At 28.9% G+C, this 13,705-nt stretch overlaps 2 protein-coding genes across 2 annotated transcripts in view; one reads left to right on the top strand and one right to left on the bottom strand.

Moving 5' to 3' along the window:
* Positions 1-7,129, bottom strand: part of LOC142330431 (spermatogenesis-associated protein 20) — a 50,672-nt gene extending 43,543 nt beyond the window's left edge. The window contains exons 1-5 of the mRNA XM_075375667.1: positions 6,889-7,129; positions 6,450-6,575; positions 5,866-6,085; positions 3,288-3,431; positions 808-1,152 (exon numbers count right to left, since the gene is read on the bottom strand). Coding sequence (XP_075231782.1) covers positions 808-1,152; positions 3,288-3,431; positions 5,866-6,085; positions 6,450-6,575; positions 6,889-7,034 — 981 coding nt within the window. The 5' untranslated portion in view covers positions 7,035-7,129. The remainder of the gene's footprint in view (positions 1-807; positions 1,153-3,287; positions 3,432-5,865; positions 6,086-6,449; positions 6,576-6,888) is intronic.
* Positions 7,130-10,551: 3,422 nt separating this feature from the next.
* Positions 10,552-13,705, top strand: part of Ggamma30A (guanine nucleotide-binding protein subunit gamma-e) — a 74,572-nt gene continuing 71,418 nt past the window's right edge. Inside the window, exon 1 of the mRNA XM_075375643.1 lies at positions 10,552-10,687. The gene's annotated coding sequence lies outside the window, so the exon portion shown is untranslated. The remainder of the gene's footprint in view (positions 10,688-13,705) is intronic.

Below are 13,705 nucleotides of genomic sequence, written 5' to 3'. Positions count from 1 at the left end.
TGGAGTCAAATATGCCTGTCATATCAACATATATATATAAAACAACATACATTTAAAACAACCTGTAGCAACTGAGTTTTTAGCAATGGAAAAAGTGAATGCTAGTGACATTTGGCATCTAAAAGCTGTATATGGTGATGAAATTGTTGACTAAAGTACTATGTAAATAGGTGAGCAATAGAATTTTATGCATCAGAAGCAGCTAGTAAAGCAAATATTAAGGATGAACTTCACCATGATCAGCCAGTTTAGATGACTAATAAGAAGCACTAAAAGACGACTAATAAGGAGAACTGCCTCCTTTAGTGCTTCTAACACACATCTACTGAACCAATAATTATTTTACAATATGATAATGTTCAGTTACACACATCATGAGCAACCACTAAGATTCTTGTGAAGTTAAAAATTGAATCTATGCCAATCTCCATACTTACCAAATTTGGCATCCTGTGATTTTCACTTCTTTCTTCTTAACTGAAGAAGGATCCTCTTTAATTAGAGGTTATTAAGAGTATTCATTTCACTACAGATGAAGAACTGAAGGATGCAGTGAGGTTGAGGATCAAGGAAAGTCTGTCAGCGTTCTTCATTGATGGAGAGAAAACAGTTTACTGTTGGGAGAAATGTATAGCTGTAAACGGTGACTAGACGGAAAAATAAATAAAAGTATTTGTAACAACTAAAACTACTTTTATGTTACATTTGTTTCACCTCTTGACTACCTCTTTTTATCTGCCAGTTATGAGCAACTGTGCATTACATTTCAGCCATCCCTAATACCAAATAACGAATTGTCTAACATACCTGACCAATGTGATCATGTATTCCACCTCGATACATCATCTTTAGAGTATGTAATATCATTGACTTAGCGTCATTAGCTTTGCCAGCATTAGGATCTCTTGAATATACATTTAATAAAAATAATAAATTAGCTGGTTGTGGGAATTTAGGTGCTAAACCAAAACCGCCGTACAATGGTTCGAAATGTTTTGATAATTGATCAGTACATAACTCCCAACATTCAGGACTTGGTATTGAACCAGAAACAAGTGCTTCTGACATGGCTACATCAAATACTGTTGTCTTTCTAAGAATGTCAACAATTTTTGTACCAGTATTTAATAATTTCTGTTTATCATCTTTCCACTAAATAAAAAATAAATAAAAACAAAAATATTAATACAATATTTAAAAAGGACATCAGGGTATTTACAAAGACAACAAAATGGATACATAAACAAAACAAAAATACACTCATCATTAAGTAATATACAAGATACAATCATTAAGTTTCAAAATTGTAGTAGTTACAGATGAAAGGAGGTTTAAAGAAAGAAATGTGTAGCTCAGATAACCTTGTTGAATCAGTACACCAAGCAGTATCATAGAGTCTACATAAGGACCCATGTTCCAGAAATTTTTGCATTCTTTCTCATTGTGATTTTAATATGGTCAAAAAATCAGAACAGAAAGAAGCCTCAAATTTCCTATCAACAAGGCTTCAATAATCATCAACAGAGATTTAAATACAATCGTATCTAAAATTCTTCAAATGAAGTAATGAGATTCAAAGTGAAGTACTATGTGGCACTCATAATTCAAGAGAAGTAAAATTTTAAGAGAATGGCAAAAGGTAGGAGCTAAAACTTATTATTTTCTTTGTTTTTCTGGTATTGTGCACCAGAATTTCTACTTTGAGGGTCAGGCTGTTAATAGGAAATTCTACAGTAAAGTTCTGACGTGGAAAGAATCTGAACTGTACTGGAGGGCAATTGGATGCTTAATCACATGCCTGTTCATATTGAGTAGAACACAAAAAGCTTTCTGTCAAGAAGATTGCTGCTTTCTACTCTCAGTACTTGCTGGATCTGAGTCGCATGATTTTTTTAATCCCTAAAGCAAAATATAATTTTAATTATAACTGTTTTAATAATATGGATGAGACCAGTCAAATCACAACTGCTAGTGCTTAACAAACTGAAAGCAAAGTAAAATTTCAGAAGGGAACTGCTGTAAAGAAACCTTTGGCATCAGCCTGTTTCAGATGAAATTAATATTTTGTTAGGAGAAAATGTTTTCAAAATTTGAAAATGCTTTTAAATCCATTCTGATCATCAGCCTTCTTAATAACTAATCAAATTCTATTATCATGTTATATTTATAAGACCTTTACAGTGTCATGATCTGTATTGAGGTGAAGTATAACATTTAATTGCAGGTGCCTATACATACACACAAACAGGCATGTGCAGGCACCTGAAAATTAAATGCTATTATAATATATAAATATATATAAAATTGTGGTCTGAATACTGAACTGACCCAATGCTGTAAAATACAAAACCTAATCTTAATGAGAGAAGTGTATTTTTTCTATACCAGGATTAGACATCGAGCACTCAACACTACTGCAATCTGGAGTCGATTTTCCAGCATTTAATCTTTCCATCAAGGGTAGGCTTCTATCAATAGCTTATAGTAGAACCTGAAAATTTATCCATAACTTTTGCCCAACATATGGCATCAAAAAGAACCATGACCAGTCAACAGATCTAACAGACCTTCATAAATTGGAGTTAAATACTATAAAACGTCTTTCTTAGAGGAACATGATAAAAATCATTGAATGCCCAAGTCCAGAATGGTTTTTCCAGACTGACGGTTTATTTTGTTTTCATAAATTCATTAGCATTCTTCAATAGATGAAGGATACTTTTTAACAGTAAGATTATGAAACAAAAACAATTATAACAATTTAATACTATTTAGTTAACTTACAATTTCACTTCTACTTCCACCTTTATGATCAGATACCTACATCAAATGAAGTCTGTTGTAAATACCAATTATATGAGATAGTTTCACAGCCTTTAAAGCTACATGCATTCTAAGAAAGATATTAGATAAATAGTTATGATGGAATGCCCAGTTCCTTTCTTCCTGAACAGTTCACTTGACAAGTTAACTGATTCAGTGGACATAAAATTTATGTAAAACTACTACATTTCACCATATTCTAGAAATCATTATCTAGCCATTTATTCAAGGCAGGAGGATTCCTAATTTATAGATAGAATTCTCAAGTTTTTAAAATAAAAAGCTTAATTGCTGATGTAGAAAAACATAACCAACCAATTTAATAATTTTTTTTCTAATTTAAAAAAAAACAGCATTTTCTTACAATCTTAATATCTTATTTTCATATAATAAAAACTAATATGAAATATCCTTAAGCATAAAATATATGCCTAATTGTTATAATTGTTTACATTTACACAGACCTGTTTTGCAACACTAAGTAAAATTGTTTTAAAACCTGGTCTACCCCACTTATCTTCTGGTGGAAAGTATGTTCCACAAGCAACAGGTTTCAAATCTGGTGTCAAAAACACACTCATTGGCCAACCTCCTCCACCTGAACTAACCTGAAAAAAAAACACACACATATATATATATATATATATATATATATATATATATATAGAATTAAAACCATATCTATATATATATATATAATATAATACAAATTATATATATTACAGTTAAATTCTTCTACAGAGTTGAAACAGTGTAAATTAAACATTGCAATTTAATAACAAAAAGGAGTACATTGATTTTTTCTTGTTTTTCTTACCATGTGAAGGATCAGAACTGAAGTATTACTTAAGGTACAACAAATGAAGAGCAGCTTTTTAGATGACAAATTGTTTGCATGGTATAGCCAGTGCATGAGATGAAAAGAATTAAGGTTACTTGTAAGTCTCAATATCACCTGTATTTTAATATGCAACAGAACATTTAGTTCTATGAAAAAGGCAACAGGGAACCACTTCATTCCTCAATTGTCCTATGAAGACTGATCATATAAATCATTCCAAAAAAGGGAAACATTAGAAAAAAGCAAAATCAAGGAGATAAGAAAACAATTATCTTTTCAAAATTCAACAAGTTATCAAGATTAAACACCACATATATTGCCAAATAGAAAAGGAGAAAAATAAGGTAATTGATGTCATCACTGCATAGATAAACTTTGGAGATCCCTATACTTCCTTTCTACTGACTTCCTTTTTTACCTATTACAGACCAAACAATTCCATTGGCAGGAAAAGTTATGGCTATGTTTTATGGAATTCCTCATAGTGCAGTCCTCATTAGACTTCCTGGAAAAAGGGAAGATATCAATGAGGAGTTTCCTGAAGGATGCTACTCAGGCTAAACATTTTCATTTGGCAAAAAAGAAAGTGTTGTTTCACCACAACAATGCATCTGCAGGCACGTTTCACATTTTTGCTGTAAAAATTCATTACCTATTTCGTGTTTTCACATGCATAGTTGCCACATGCATGGGAGTTACCTCCCAGCTATTACTTCCTCTTCCTACTTGATGAAGGTTTACTTCAAATGATAAGGTCAAAGCTAAGCTGGAGATAACCGCTTATTTTGCAGAGTTGGAAAAATTACAGTATACTGAAGGTTTTAAAGATTACTTGAAGGTTTCAAGTTGTTGGTCTAAATGTATCAAATAGCAAGGTTACTACATTGAAAAAGATGTCAGAAAAATATTGTGTATTCTTTGTCAAGTTGGAAACTTTAACAATTACCCTCACATGGTACAAGAAGAAATGCAATATAATATTAGTTAAACAATAAAGATTATTAAAGGAATAATGAAAAAATATCACAGAAATCTTACATCAATTAAGTTTTTATGAAAGTATATTAAATGTATATATAATTTATGAAACAAAACAAATCTAATACATGATTTTCTGAAAGCAATGTGTTTTGCTTTTATTTTGAAGCAAATTTTCTTACTTTTATCTCATAGTATTTGATTATTAATAAACAGTTATTCTTATAAGATAATAATAATAATGTTAACACAATATAAAAGTAAACATTTTATAATAGAAAAAAAGACTTAATATAAATAAAAATTATTCAGTTCACTTATGTGTTAATTTTTTTTAAACACAAAAGGCTTCATTGTATGTAATATGAATAAAAAATACAGTAATTCAAACAATTATGCAGATTTCTATTAATTATTTTTAGTTAGATAATTTATCTATCTCTGTACTAGCTATATGTCAGTTAAGAAGACACATAATCCTAAGAAATGAATCTAGCCCCCCCCCCCCCCAAAGAAATACGGTGAATGTAATCCAGCCTGACTATATATGATTTGTGTAACATCAACTGATGGTAGTAAGGCAAAGGGAGTGACTGACTATTAGTGAGAAGCTACAACATGTAAAATATATTACATTGCTTTGGAAATTATCAATCCTTTTTTGGAAGTTGTCCTTTTTTAATAGCACATTGGATAGTACATAAACAAAAGAATTTTTCATGTATTGTGATGCTCCAGTTTGTCTCAGTAAAGCTACGTATGAGTTCATAACATACTAATTCTATGGAAGTATTATGATTATTATGGACATTATGTGGCTTAGGAGTATTTAAACTAATAAGCAGCAATGACAATGTTTCTGAATGATGATGTGGCTGAAACAGAAACCCATTTTAAAGATTTTAAGACCAACATTTAATATTTAATTCTGGTTCATTTTTAAAGTATTGTAATTATTCTTTTGATCTGAATTCTTCAACTATCTCAACTTCAACCATTTTTCAGATTATGTCTACAATTTTGTTTTAATTTTTTAAATAATAATTTTAGTTGTTTAATTTTATGGGGTTTCTTAATAACCTTTTTCTCTTTCACTCTTCTATACCACTGCCTACAGAATTAAAAAAATGCTTCATATGGTAAAGAAGTATAATAATTATTTAGCATAAAAGTAACATACTAAACTACAACTAATAAAAATAATAAACAATCTTCTGATGTACCTGCACGAAAGTCATATAAACTTCATCAACATCAGGGCGTTCTTCTCGATCAACTTTAATATTTACAAAATGTTCATTCATCACATCTGCAATAGACTGACTCTCAAATGATTCTTTTTCCATAACATGGCACCAATGACATGTTGAATAACCAACAGATAAAAATATTAATTTCTCTTCAGATTTTGCCTTTTCAAATGCTTCCTCACCCCAAGGATACCTAATTAAACAATAATTATACTCATATAAATTATTGTAGACAAAAGCCTTTCCAATCAACATGTACTAACATATTTAATTATTTAGTTGCACATGCTAGTTTGCTTTGAGCAGACTCTTTCAGGTAAGAATACAAAAATTGTGCAGTTTCTTCAACAATCTACATAACTACTAATGATTCAGAGTATAAAAAGTGAATAAACACCAGGTAATAATGATAAAACTTCACGATTACTGTAATTGCAAAATGAAAAAAAAAACATCTAAACTTTCAAACAAACAGAAATCATATAATGAAAAAATAAAAACAACTTACTATCACAAATTATAATATAACCATTTAAAATGAGGGGAAATAGACTTACCAATCAACAGGATTATGTGCATGCTGCAACAAGTATGGTGATTTTTCATTAGCAAGCCTGTTTTTATGTTCTGCGGAAGCCATAATGGTAGAGGAATAACGTAACTCTTTTTCAGTAAACAAAAGCCTGCAAAATTATATTCATCAATGTACTTCAATTTCAAAAATATCTTATATATTTTTATGAAAGCTAATCTAATAATCCAAAATGTTAAAAAAAATTAAGCAAATAATCTGCTTAAACATTACAAGTTTCTGAAGATATCTCTTTTTTTTTAAGCATGATTAACAATCATTCTCCAGAGTACAGATTGCAAGCACAATACTTTTTTTTTACTTTTGCACATCATTAACAAAGAAATTTCAGTACAGAAAATATAAAATATAATTTTATCACTTCGGCAGAAAGTTACCTGCTAAATGACACTACCAACTTTTACCTGTAAATAACAGAATTGCAGACAGTAAAATCAGCCAAACGTATCGGTACAGATTTGGGAGTTACATCCCCATAGTTTTCTCCTATTTTTAGTTTCTTAATGACATTTAAAATAGCAGAACATTGAGGCAATCTCCCAGGAAACATAACATAGAAATTAATAAAAATAAATAAATAATAAAAAAGATATCATTTAAATTTTTTCGAACTTAACCTAGAATCTGGTTAAAGTCATTCCAGAATTCGAGGACGAGCGCAATATTTAGGTTAAACAAATGCAGCCAACCTAAATTTATATCTGACATTAATTAAAATATTATTTAATTATAATTTTAATGTGTGATATTTTGCCAAACAATAATCTGCATTCCATATCTAAAAGAACAAATTTCAGAATCACTAAAATCAAGATGAATAAATACATCTAAACAATACATATTATGAGTAATATTCAAAGATTACAATTTTAAATCGATAAATCCCAGCAGCCAACACACAACTGACTGATAAACATCATATTATAGTTGAACAAAAAAAATAAATAAATAATTTTCAGGCGTGACTGAACAATTATTTTTATACTGGTGTTTAGTTTGAATAAGAATACCACCAGTTGTACAGATTTTGGGTTCAGGGTTTTGGTAACTTGAGTAATAAGCCAATTACTAACAGTACTAAATTAATTTGGCTGTAAAAAAAAAAGATCTAAATACATCGCCCTATAATTACGCATTTTATATTCCATGGTGTCGTAATTATTACTAAAGTTGGTATTTCTACTTTCAAGTTCTAAGAATATGCCGGCCATTGTGGTGCGAGTGGTAGCGTCTCGGCCTTTCATCTCGAGGTCCCAGGTTCGAATCCCGGTCAGGCATGGCATTTTCACACATACTACAAATCATTCATCCCATCCTCTGAAGCAAAACCTAACTGTGGTGCGGGAGCTTAAGAAAAAAAGTTCTAATTATATAAGAAAAATATTAATACTTAAATTTAGCAACCAAAGCTGATTTAAACTGTCTTTGGTCACTACATTATTGTGTAAAATTGTATTAAAAAGGATTTTCATTTACTGATATCAAGAAAAAAAACCGATGCAGTGTGGCATCTTGCTCTTGTGTGCACTGACTCGTTAAATGCACTTCAAGCACTAGCAGATATTTGTTCAAAGCATCCCATTACTTTGGACATACATGCGACGGTTTTGGTTCCTGCTAACCCAATATGTATATTAACATTTTGACATTTGGGATTCCTAACCACAAGAATCCTATGTAATAAACAAAGCAATTCTGCCATAAAAAAAGCTTCATGAGTCAATCTTTGTTGAATGTGTGACCAGTTCTGATTACACATGTTTCATAACAAATTTATTGAGAGCAATATGATAGAAAACAATGCTATCTAGCATCAAAATGAATTGCAATTCATCAAAGAATTTTTTGCCATAGAGGTTGTCAGTCACTGCCTGAAATGAAGTAATCCTCTGTCAGTTGCTTTTTGGGAACACTAGATTAATGTATGCATTTCTTATGACTTCCGGTGATGTGTCAAGATGTCTGCTACAAAGTGATACATAGTGGTTAATCAGACTCTCTTTGATTTGTACATTGTGTTCCTAGGGTGAAAGTGACACATAATAAGCACACATTCATTAATCGTATTCTCAATGATATTGTGAATCAAATAAATAAACAATTTTAAATAAAACTGTAAATAAAAATGTTTAAAAGCTACCAGAATTTTGGTGTACATTTCCAACACTCATTTTTCTTTAATAAAGAGGAAATTTTTCATTTTATCATTTTAATTTATTTCAGTTCTACCTTACATTTACTTTTAACAAAGTTCTTTCTTTAAATTATTAATTTGGATTTTAATAATTGCAATGAAAAGTCTTTTTTATTACTAGCATAGTATGGGTTAAAGGTGGTTCAACCACTTTTATTCAATGCTTTACAAATTATTTCTTGTCTATGTGTTAATGTCTATTTGTGTTTTTTTCCTGGTTAAACTGGTATATTGCTAAAACATGTATAGCAGAAGTTTTTTTTTTTTGAAAAATGTGTGATAACCTTTGTTTTAAAATAAAGAACCTGAAGTACATCAGTCTAATATCATTTGAATTCTGAGAATATGAGAGTATTATTACTAAAGGTAATAACCATTACCAGGTAGCTGTTATTGAGGATGAGTTGCACTAGATCAGGAACTGGAGGAAGTAGATTTTTTCTTTTATCTTACTTTATCGGACTTGCAAATGAAATCAGTAGATCTTTTCCTACAATTATGGAGTATGACAATTCTTGATCTTCAGAGTACGACTTCCAATTGAGAATTAGTCTCAAAACCTAGTCATGGGACATTATATCTTTGTAAGGAGTACAAAGCAGGTATATGTATTTAAAATAGTTCACAAAATTACCCAAATAAACAAGGAAATGCATAGGAATTTTCCAATTTCCCCTTTTCAATCTTACATAAACAAAAAGTAGGATTGTTATGCTTAGATTCTATGACTAATGAGAGGCTTGATTCTGAATCAGCAAATCTTCAGAATCTAATTATACTCAATAGTTCATAATAATTAAAGAAAAAAAATTATACTACCTAACATATGTTCATTTATATTGTTTAACATGTAAATTTCTCAGGTTAATTTATTTAAAGGTTAATAATTAATTATGAATTATTAACCTTTAAATTAAACCATAATTTCTTAGTTTTTTATATCAATTTTTTTAGGCTTAGGTGAAAAAGATTTGGCAGGTTTTTTTTACAACCAGATATCCTTCTGAAGTTAAGCAATGTGCTTTGCACACAAAGTGAAGAGTATATGATACAAACAAGTGGATGTTTAATACAAAAGTAAGTTTATTGCAAACGAAGAGAAAAGAAAATCATACGATTCTGATGTTGGAATTTTCTTCCAACCTGATTTATGTACTTTTTTAGGTCTCGTACCTTCAAACTTGGTCTAAATTATCTGTGGATAATTTTTCTCAGTTGTGCAATCTACATAGCAAATCCAAAATAATGATGTCCATATTTATTTATTCACTGAAATATTAGTTTCCTTATGTGCATCTTTTAACAGATCTCAAGGATATTTTTAGAAGTAGTATTGGGTACACATAAACTTTATATGTTATATAACATAGTTTATAAAGTTTAATTCAAGGCAAACACAGTTTATTGGAACAAATTAATTTTTCTTATCTGATAATTAGAAGTGTATGAGCTGCCATCATTAACTAAGAAGGAGAGCTAGGTTGTGCTGCAGGTAACATCAACTCTTTATCAACCACTAACAGAGAAATTATGAAATAATTCCATAAGATACTCTTTTTAAAAAGTGAAACTTTTTATCTTACAAAATTATTTTATAAATTATATATTTGCATCAGTTATATCCTTAGTAATATGTTGAATATATAAATTATAACTTCAATAAATTTCTAATCTACATATTAAAAAGCAGGTAAAGTAAAGCAATTCATGATTATTTTATTTAAATATAATTAATTAAACTAATACAAAAACACTAAAAATAGACTAGAAAATAGTCATACATTGACAAAAAGCCCAGAAGGTAGGAGTTAGTAAGGTTTCATGTTCTATATTATTTGAAGCCATATAAAACTCTTTTACAATACTACACACTCTCTATATTTCACTAAAAATACTGTTATAGCTCATATCAACTTCTGTCTGCATCACCTATAATATTTCAATTCATAAAACATCCAGGAAAGTACAAAAAAAACTGATCAGCATTATTTAATTCATCTGAATTAAGAGTGAGTTCATTTTAAATATTATGTTTAATCAGTTTTTAAATTAAGTCTTTGCAAACTACAAATTGAAGTAGATTTTATTAGGTATATATTAAGTGAGTATTGCAATTAGAAGAAATTAGAAGTAGTATAGTTTGTTATTGATTTAAATTATTAATGATAAATGATAGAATCTTTTGAAACTTGCCATGATTTTATCCATACATCTGTAAACACAAAAATAAATTCTCTATGGAAACACCATACCATGGTATGGTACCACCATACCATTAATAGTATCCGATTTTTTAATAATTTTCATTTGTTCCTCAGACAAAAAAAAAATACCCAGAAAAAATAGAATATAAAAAAATTAATTTCTGAAAAAAAAAACACCTGTATACTTCTTAAAAATTTCAAAACTTAAAAGATTTATTAGAATTTATAGTAGAACAGAGCGTTCATGGAAAATGTAGTCATTTTTGAAAAAACTATAGAGAGCCATGTACGTGTCTATTGATTCGTAACTGTGTGAAATATAATTGGTTGGATTCATATTAGTATTCAGTTACTGACTTTGATTTTTTGATTATATGGTGTCTGAAAATAATCTATACATTTATTTTCTTTATTTTACATTCTGAGAATTCAATTTAATTTTGTAAACTACACAGAATTACAACGATTTCAAGATCTTAATAGTAAGAAATACATTCTTTATTTAATCTGTCAAATTAAATTCATATTTTAAAAATGTGCCGTAAGAAAAATGAATGTTTACAACTCATGTTTATTGTAATAGTTATGCTTAACAAATGAAACATAGGATTTTCCCTGCTGGGCTGAAATAGTGTATATAATGCATTGTTTTACAACGACAGATTGATTAATTTGTTGGCTTACACTCTCTGTTCTACTCTTTCACGGGCTTGATGCATGGAAATCATCTAAAGTAGAAGAGGCACCATTCAGTTTTCCTTTCTCCTAGATTAATAATGTTCACTATACAGATGCAGCAAATAAAGTTATTATTTGTAAAGCTAAATATCACCTACTTTTTTGGTGCATTTGACATACTGATACATAAAATTATACATTGGTTCAATGAAGAAGCCACAGGAAACCACTAAACTCCTTACTTTTCCTCAAGGAAACCTGAAAAAAGATGAATAATATTCTTGAGAATGAATGTATCATTTTCATGAGTGACTTGGCTCAAGTCAGATCACCTAAAACCATTATGGTTGTGACACTTAACATATTTATACATATATAATAAAATATAAATTTTGCTAAAATACATTATCATGTATAAGTTTACCTTAAGAATATAAAAAAAATACACAATATTTTCTTTATTTTTCTCTTAAGGCAGTGTAAAACAGCGTTTACTGGTTTGATGTACTTCTCTATACCTTTCTATTCTCTTAGCCATAACAATCTCTTAAATCTAATATTTAAATCTAATAATTAATTATTTATTTCACATAATTCTAATCTTTGTATACTTTACTTTTTGTATCATGTTCACTCCATCTAATCAAAAAATTAAACCTGCAGTGCGTTAATAAATGGACCACTAACCTCGTTTTTTTACAAGTTTCTGCCACAAACTTTTCTTTTCTATTTATCTTACAACCTATTCATTTCATATTCTACCAACCCACAATTTTTTAACATTCTCCTGTAACAATCAATCTTTTACTTTTGGCTTCCTTATTATTCATTTTTATAACTGCTAAAATAACTACAATCCAACAAATATTTTTAGTAATTTCCTCTAATTAATAAAATTCTGTTTGATACCAACAAATTTTTCTGTTTAAAATCTTTCCTGGGACTTTTATATCTTGTTTACATCATCCACAAAGAACAAATGAAAAATGTTATAAACTCTGGTAAATTAATTGTGTCTTCTATCTTAATAATTATTTAAGAAATCTTAATAATTATTTTATTTTTAATTATTATTCTGTTGTAGACCTACGTTACCATCTTTGTTTTACTATAATTTACTTTCAAATTGAATTTCTCCAAGAATAAGTGTTTATACTATTCACTATTTTACGCATTTCAAGTTTCAGACAAAATACTGTAGTTATCATCAAATCTTATCATTTTTTTTTGTCTGAACCGTAACTCTTTTCTATTATTATTTTTAATTCCTTTATTGCTTCTTCAATATGTAAATTAAAAAGCAAAAATATAAGCTAAATTTTTGTCTACTTTGCAGTTTGCCTCACTTTCTACTCTTATTAAAAGTATCAGATTCTTATGCATAAACAATTCTATCTCTTCATTTCAATGGCATAACTAATAAAAATAACAAGTAAAAAAGGTAATTAATTCTGCAATAAAAGTACATGGTCATGAGTACTATTTAATCTACTAGATACAATAGTGACAACAACCTAAAGTAAGTTTGTATTTTGTAGATAGAGGTGATGATGTTAAACTATAATAAAAGTAATAACTTGTGTATTGATTGGATAGAATACAATCGCATGGTCAAACAACAGCCCTCTTCCTTTCCTTTACTATTTTTTTCTCTCTACTTTCCTCATTTCCCCTTCTGTAACTTACAGTACATGTACACAAAAGCCTGTAATATCCCTTCTACCTACACACAATTTTAATAATAATAACACAGTACACAAGGCCTATTGAACAGTTGTCATAGTCACAGCTTAGTTCATAATTTATTGAATCTATAAGAGGAATAAGAAGTAATAGAACCCCATTAAATAAGGGGAAAAAAGACTTAGAAGAAGAATAGGAAACAAATAAATGGGTAACAAGTTCGAGCAGATGGTTTAGTTTGATTTAGTCATTTACACACAACAGTTTTAGTAAGTAATTTTTTTCTTCCTGTATTTTTACTTTAATAATATTTTTATTAAAATAAAATATTATTGTTTTTATGAATTCACATAGGTTAAAATAAGTTAATATACATTTATAAAACTATTACAATACGAATAACATTTAAAATAATTTATAACAAAAATTAAATCATATAATATAGTATGATATACCTATTAA

Source organism: Lycorma delicatula, chromosome 9 (genome assembly GCF_047948215.1).
Source record: "Lycorma delicatula isolate Av1 chromosome 9, ASM4794821v1, whole genome shotgun sequence".
Taxonomy (NCBI): domain Eukaryota; kingdom Metazoa; phylum Arthropoda; class Insecta; order Hemiptera; family Fulgoridae; genus Lycorma; species Lycorma delicatula.
The sequence above is the reverse complement of the archived record's forward strand: the minus strand, read 5'-3'. Positions and strand labels throughout refer to the sequence as shown.